This window comes from Phyllostomus discolor, chromosome 7 (genome assembly GCF_004126475.2).
Source record: "Phyllostomus discolor isolate MPI-MPIP mPhyDis1 chromosome 7, mPhyDis1.pri.v3, whole genome shotgun sequence".
In the NCBI taxonomy this organism is placed as follows: domain Eukaryota; kingdom Metazoa; phylum Chordata; class Mammalia; order Chiroptera; family Phyllostomidae; genus Phyllostomus; species Phyllostomus discolor.
In genome coordinates, this window is record NC_040909.2 from 112,494,704 (window position 1) to 112,501,772 (window position 7,069).

The 7,069-nt window shown below is 49.9% G+C and overlaps 1 protein-coding gene across 1 annotated transcript in view; it reads right to left on the minus strand.

The window, feature by feature from the left end:
• SNX31 (sorting nexin 31) overlaps nt 1–6,568 on the minus strand; it is a 50,575-nt gene extending 44,007 nt beyond the window's left edge. The window contains exons 1-2 of the mRNA XM_036031310.1: nt 6,271–6,568; nt 6,085–6,159 (exon numbers count right to left, since the gene is read on the minus strand). Coding sequence (XP_035887203.1) covers nt 6,085–6,159; nt 6,271–6,336 — 141 coding nt within the window. The 5' untranslated portion in view covers nt 6,337–6,568. The remainder of the gene's footprint in view (nt 1–6,084; nt 6,160–6,270) is intronic.
• Between the last annotated feature and the right edge of the window lie 501 nt (nt 6,569–7,069).

Sequence of the window (7,069 nt, forward strand, 5' to 3'; positions counted from 1 at the left end):
ATCTTTAAAAGGCAATTGTCTTCCTTGGCATGTGTTCATAAATGTCACAGCTGCTCCCAAATTGGTTGAAATCACAGCAGCGTTGAGGCAGCAGGGCCGCTGGGTTGAGCATCTGCAGGAGAGCATCTTGCAGAAGCCTCTACCCTAAGGCCAAGATCTGGGGAGAAAGTCAACAAGAATCCAGGTGCCAATACCTGACAGAGCCAAAACTCTCCCAGCAGGTTTTACAGCCTGAGCTGACTGCTCAAAGAACCTTTCGCCTCCCTTTCTAATGCTGCTGGAAGGGGGAAGATAAATATATGATGAGCTGCAGGTAAGTCCGCCAAAAGTCACTCATGCCCTCCACAAGTCCTTCAACTGCATCAAAATACAGCCTTTTCTATCGGTCTCAGACAGCACGTAGTTCAGGTGTGAAAGCCAGTAACACACTGGGAGTTATCTGGTATTATAGCTTGGTCCACACTTTCAAAATATTGTTTCAAGAGATCAAAAGGAAAACATATTTCTTCTGTCCTTTTATCATGAAGTGTTTTTGTGAGTTTGGTCCTTTTTGTTTAAGACAATGTTCAGACAATGTACATAAACAAGACAATGTCTCTCTCTCTCTCTCTCTCTCTCTCTCTCTATATATATATATATATATATATATATAATATATATATTTTAATCCCAGCACAATCTCCTGCACCACTTTCTCCACTGTGCAGTTCCACCTTCTAACAGAAAGAAGACTTAACTGGCCGATTGTGGAATGTCACCTTCTTCCTCACGCTGTGCACTCACAGCCTGCAAACCCATCCCAGAGTGGTGACCTGGGACAAGTGAAAAGACAGACACAAACAGAGGCCTTTCTACAGTCCCTGTTTCTAATGTCGACTCATTTGTCCCACTTTTCCAAGGCCCCTTGTAATCAAAATTCCAGATTCTCGGGCTAAAGAGCCAAAGCTCCAAAAGCAGCCTGGGCTGGGGCATCTGATACCAAAGAACATCAGCCTGAAGCTTGTACATCATCTCATTTATTCTCCAGAACTGCCTGTGAAGTAGATGGTCATGGTCACCACCAACACTTCCATTCTTCCACGGTGACGGGGCACCTGACAACATTCCTCCACCCTGACGAGAGGAGTAACCTGAAACGCAGGGAGCTGAAGTGACTCAAACCAAGGCCCTGCGAGCTAGCAAGGGTCAGAACCTGGACACTGTCTTTTCACTGCTTTTTCACTCTCCGCCCCCTCCTTTTCCTTCTCCCACACCAAATCTCTACCGAGTAACTACTGAAGTAGGATTCTGGGCTGGGTGTGCATGCCAGCAGCCTTCATCTGTTGCTTTATTTAAATATTTGGGGTTTGCAACTAAATAATCAGGGGAGACAAAATACACTCACAAAAAGGGGAACACAAGCCCTGGCGGCTGAGACTCAGTCATTTGGAGCATTGTCCACTAAACTGAAAAGCTTGGGGTTCAATTCCCAGTCAGGGCACATGACTAGGTTTCGAGTTCGGTCTCTGATTGGGGTGTGTATGAGAGACAACCAATTGATGTTTCTCTCTCACATTGATGTTTCCCTCCCTCTCTCTTTCCCTCTCCCTTCTTCTTTTCTCTAAAGTCAATAAGCAAGTCCTCTGGTGAGGATTAAAAAAAAAAAGAAGAGGAACATGATAAGGTCTAAACATGAAGTGGCACAGGAATCAGAGGAAGGCATATCATGCCATCAAGGGGTGCTTCCCAGAGGAGGTGAGGCCTGAGGTGGGCCTTGAGAAAGGGCTGGTCCCTGACCAGTGGGCCAGAAGCAGGGGTCTTCTCAGGAGGGGGAAGTGAGCCAGGCAGAGACAACGAGTGGGCCGGCCTGATGTGAATAGAGGGTTTGAATGGGGAAGAGGGAAGATCGGGTAAAAGAGGGGAAGGAGCCAGGCTGGGTCAGCACCAGGCAGGGAGGAAGAGTGAACCAGTGCATGAGGTCTCACAGCCCCCCCCCCCCACAGCAGGATTCTTTGCCAGCACCCATAGCTTGTCCCCATTGCCATGTCTGATGCTAGAACGTTTGCTGAGGCAAGCATCCTTCCATAGAGTTCAGCAGCACTTACGCAGACAGCCTCACACTTGGCCAAAATGAGCCAGTTCCTTCACTGATCTCATTTGCTGGGGGTGCTGCAGGCAAGGGCAGGGGCATACGTCACACTGGCTTTAATCATCTGCAGACACAGACAAAGAGGTCAGGTCAGGCAGTTCACCGGGCAGAGAGACGGGCAGCGAGACGGGCAGCATTCCTCAGCAGAGGGGCAAACTACCAGACCCTGAGGGAGCCTCACTTGGGGACAGGGCTGCGGTGTCTTAGAAGGGCTCAGGTCACAGCTGACCTCTTGGAAACACAACCGTCCCTCCTCAGTCTCAATCCCATGGCATTAGCCTCCACATAGCTTGGATGAGGAGGCGCAGGGGCCACCTCGCCTGAGCCAGGTACTTATCCTCATCTCAGAGTTATCCAGCTTGCAAAACAGAAACCCAGTTCTTACAGTCAAAAATCTCCTCTGCTCAAGTCAGAGTCTTCACTTAATTCAATGCAGTGCATGGCATCTAGCAGGAAATCAGTAAGCATTTCTTAAGTACAGGAATAAGTCAGCTAATTCTGTAAGATAAAGTTTCTATTCTATGGGCATGCCGAACTTCCCAGGAAACCAACTAGAAATATACTTACACTCACCAAATACACACACACACACACACACACACACGAATGGGACCTTTATATTGTTTCCCTCTTTATAGTGCCTTGTATTAAATCAGATTAAGAATTCTGAGCCGGTCCTGGCTGGTGTGGCTCAGTGGATTGAGTGCAGACTGTGAACCAAAGGGTCACCGGCTTGATTCCCAGTCAGGGCACATGCCTGGGTTGTGGGCCACGTCCCCAGTGTGGGGCATGTGAGAGGCAACCACACACTGATGTTTCTCTCCCTCTCTTCTCCCTCCCTTCCCCTCTCTCTAAAAATAAATAAATAAAATCTTTGGGGAAAAAAAAAACAAATTCTGAGCTGGTTCATGTCTTCTGTGGAATAGGAAGAATAAAATCTAGATTAGAAGAGGTTGCCCAAACTTTCGGTCTCAGAGTTACGATTGCCAGACAAAATGCCGAATGTCCAATGATGTCCCAGGTATTGCTCGGGACACACTTGTACTAAAAAGGTGTATGCTGTTTATCTGAAATTCACTGGGGAATCCTGTATTTTCATTTGCTAAATCTGCCCACTGTCCTCAGACTATCTTTGAAACTGTAGTAATAAGCTGGAATTAAATCCTGTGCCTGGAACTCTAATGACAGAAAGCAGATGTCAGTTGCCTGGGGCCAGCGGTGGAAGGAGGGGGTCAAGGGCGAAGGAGACAAAAGAATTTTTAGAATATAGGAACTGTTCTCTGGCCTGATCATGGTTTTTACCAAGACTCATCACACTAAACATTCCAAATTGGGGGATGTCATTAAGTTATACTGAAATAGAGAAAAGCACAGTAGTTTAGAGCTCGAGGATTTGACTCAATTGTTTTATTGATACAATTTATTTTGTCAACTTTGGTGGAAAAAAACACAAAATGGAATGGGTCTGAGCAGGTTTTGGAAACCAAATCCTGCTTCCAACACTTACCAGCAGTATGACTTGGGGCAAGTTGTGCCTCAGTTTTCTCATCTGGTAAATGGGACTAACTATAATCCCAGCTCATGGGACTGCTGTAAAAATTAAACACTCTAGTACATGTTCTTGGCACCAAACTTAGCACAGAGCACTGCCTAATTGTTAGTTATTGTTATAACTTAATAGTAAATACCAACGGCCACCTAAGATCTAAATAATTTATTTAAAATGGAGTTGTTCCTACAGAAAGAGGGAACACTAGGGCAATGTGTGAGGTAGTTTGAAACTGAATAATCTCCGCTCAAGGACTTTCAGAAATCGGGGACAGTCATGAAGTATTCATTAAAAGCTGCTGCCTGCCCCACAGGGGGCACTGGGGTGTGGGGCTCAACATTTGAGACTCCACTACAGTGAATTACAAACGGCTTCTTGTTCATGGCTTGCAAAACAGAAGACCAAGAAGACAAGTTAGCTTACTTTATGTCTCCGCTTCTGGACCTGCTAGGATCTGATCGGCCTGAGTGTTTCTGAAAACAAGCACTTTCCTGAGCCTACTGGTTAAGGAGGACCAGGAATTCTTCAACCCTGAGTTTGTCCGTGTTTACCGAGCATGTACTGTGTGCCAGGCTGTACGAGATACCGGTCCCTGAACTTCACAAGTACCCAGTGACACTGACACCCATAACCACCTATTTGCTTATTCTTTCATTCTTTCTTTTAAAATTCCTCATCCAAGGATATGTTTACTGATTTTAGAAAGGTGGGGGGGGGGGTATTGGGAGTGAGAGAGAAAGAGCAATTGATTGGTTGCCTTCCATATGCACCCCGACCAGGGATCGAACCCACAACCTAGGCATGTGTCCTGACTGGGAATTGAACCCACAACATTTGGTGAACAGATGACACTCCAATCCACAGGGCCAACAGTAAGTAACCAGCCAGGGCTACTTATTATTTCTAATGAGAAAACTGAAGGTCAGAAAAGAGGTGAGCCAAGGAGTGGTCACCCAATTCCACAATCTCCCTGTTCTCCCCACTGTCTCCTGCTTACCACCCACCTTGTAAGGGCTTCCTCCCCAGTCCCACCTCACTTGCAGGAAGACAGACAAGGGGAGGGCAGGAGGTGATACCTCAACCTCCTCCTTCAAATACTTAAAAAGCCTACCTATCCTTTCTTTTCCTTCGAGATCTCCGTCTGCAGTCTTCCCAGCCCTCCAAACAAGTGTTGGTCACAAGTAGCTTCCCACCTTTCCCAAGTCTGAGCCTCACCCTTCCTCATCCAGTGACCCGACAATCATTGCTGAGGACCCACTCAGCCCACCCGGCAGGCTGCTAACAACCCGAAGATGACCCCACAAATGGAGGTTATGGCTGGTTTTTGTTGATTTCAAAGATACTTAATCATACCTTGAAAATGGGCTTCCCTAACACATATGATGTATGAGCAAGAAGACTGGCTGCCCTGAGGTTTCCCACAGAAAAGCGGAACTGAGCTGTCCACCAGCAGAAGGCAGTTCTGGGAAACGCACGGACCTACTCACTGGAGACCCAGAGTGTCTGAAAGGACTCCGCCCAAAATGGTAACAGCTGTTGCTTAGGCAAGAGTCTGTCTGTTTTTTTTTTCTTTCCTCGTCTTTCCTCTTTATAATCAGAATATAAAATCTAAAGAAATAAATAAACAAAAAGAAAAAAAACTGTTAATGGGGTGGGGTTGAGGACCTGGTGAGGTTTATTTCTCAACTTCAGTCCCCTAACCAAAGTCTTTTGAAGACTTTCAACATTTCCTTATTAGGACAAAAAAAAAACACATTAAAACAGGCTAATAATTCAGTCTGGGTCCCAGAGAAAATGCCATCAAGACCTCAGGGTGAGAAACTGTAGTGGGAAACGCCATCCTGTCTTGCTATAGTCATCTGTCCCCAGGGTTCCCAAGCCCGCCACTACTTAAAGCCTAGGAAATCAGTCGTTTGAAAACAAAAATACAGACACACCTTTTTAGAGCGGGGTAAACCTAAGAGGAAGGGGTAACTGGGAGGAAGAGTAATAAGTGCCCATGTACGCGATTCCTGAGTAGGCCTTGGTCTAGACTTGGTTTGCTCGTTGTGAGTGGGGACGTCGTCCTGGGGAAAAGCTGGCCGTGAAACGGCCCTGCCAGGTGGGGCTGTGGGGGCGGGAAAGGGGTCGGTCATTGGGCTGGAAAAGGTTTGGAAGCATCACCTGCGCCCTGGTCCCCCTCTCCTAGCTGCAGACGATTGGGAGCGGCAACGTGTATTCACCGAGTTCTGTGCCAAATAATTCACAGCCCATCTTCACCACGACGCCGTCTCGAAGAGCTAGCTGGTGCCTGCAGCCCTTAGAGGGCCCCGGATTTTGCCAGAGCCACGAGCCCAGAGCCTACTGCACGCAGTTTTCCTCACGTGCGTCAGGTGAGCGAGGTGGTACCCGCCGCGGACCCGCTCACCTGTTCGTTCCAGCGGTGCAGCTGGCTGTAGCGCACCCTGCAGAAGAGGAAACCGTCCAGGTACACGGAGTAGAGCTGCAAACACAAAGAGGTCCGGTCTCGGATTAGCCCAGCGAGCAGGCGAGGCCCCGCCGGGGCGCCGCCTCGTCCCTGCGCGGTGGGAACCCGCCCCCGGCCCTGGCGCACCGTGTAGCGGCCCCCCAGCGCGTCCGGCCGCTGCTGGGACACCGGGATACAGAAGTGCGTTTTCATGGCTCGCGTGGCGGCGGAGGCGCGGTCCGAGCAACTCCGGTTAGGGTGGCGGCCCAGAAGCCTGACCTGCGGCGCTGGTACCGTCCCCGAGTCCGGGCCCCGCCAACAGCCCAGGAGCACGACCTGCGGCGTGCCGCGTCCTAGCTCTGAGCCCAGGAGCGGTGGACGCCCCGGGATGGCCACGCCGTAACGGGCGGGGCCCTGCTCCCTCTTCACCCACCTCGCCCCTGACGACCGCAGGTGGGGCCCGGGGCTGGACAGTGCCTCCCCCTGGTCCCCGCCCACCCCCACCCCGCTCCCGGGCTGCGCCGCTGAGGTCCCCGGACCAGCCGAGGGTGGAGCCTGTCTGTGGCAGAGAGCTGAGCACCGTACCCCTCACTGCCCCACCTCGGAGGCAGCCTGCACCCGAGCAGGGCTCCCACGTGCCAGGCAGGGAGTGCCAAAGACTTCCTCCCGCCAGGGGCTTCACCCCTGGAGTCTGGCGACTCCGGGGGCTTGGGGAGGGAGGGGCGGGGGGTGGCACTGTGCGTGGGCAAGTGGGGAGAGAGATAGAATTCTTCTGGAAAGAAGGCCCAGGGTTTTTTATCAGATTTTCAGAGGGCTCCTTGAACCCACACGAGTTAAAAATCATTACTCCAGCTGCATAGATACCCTAAATATATGCTAAAAGAGTAATAATTCACTACTTTCCATTCTGCCCCAAAATCTCAGAGTCGGACTCTTCGCGGGAGTG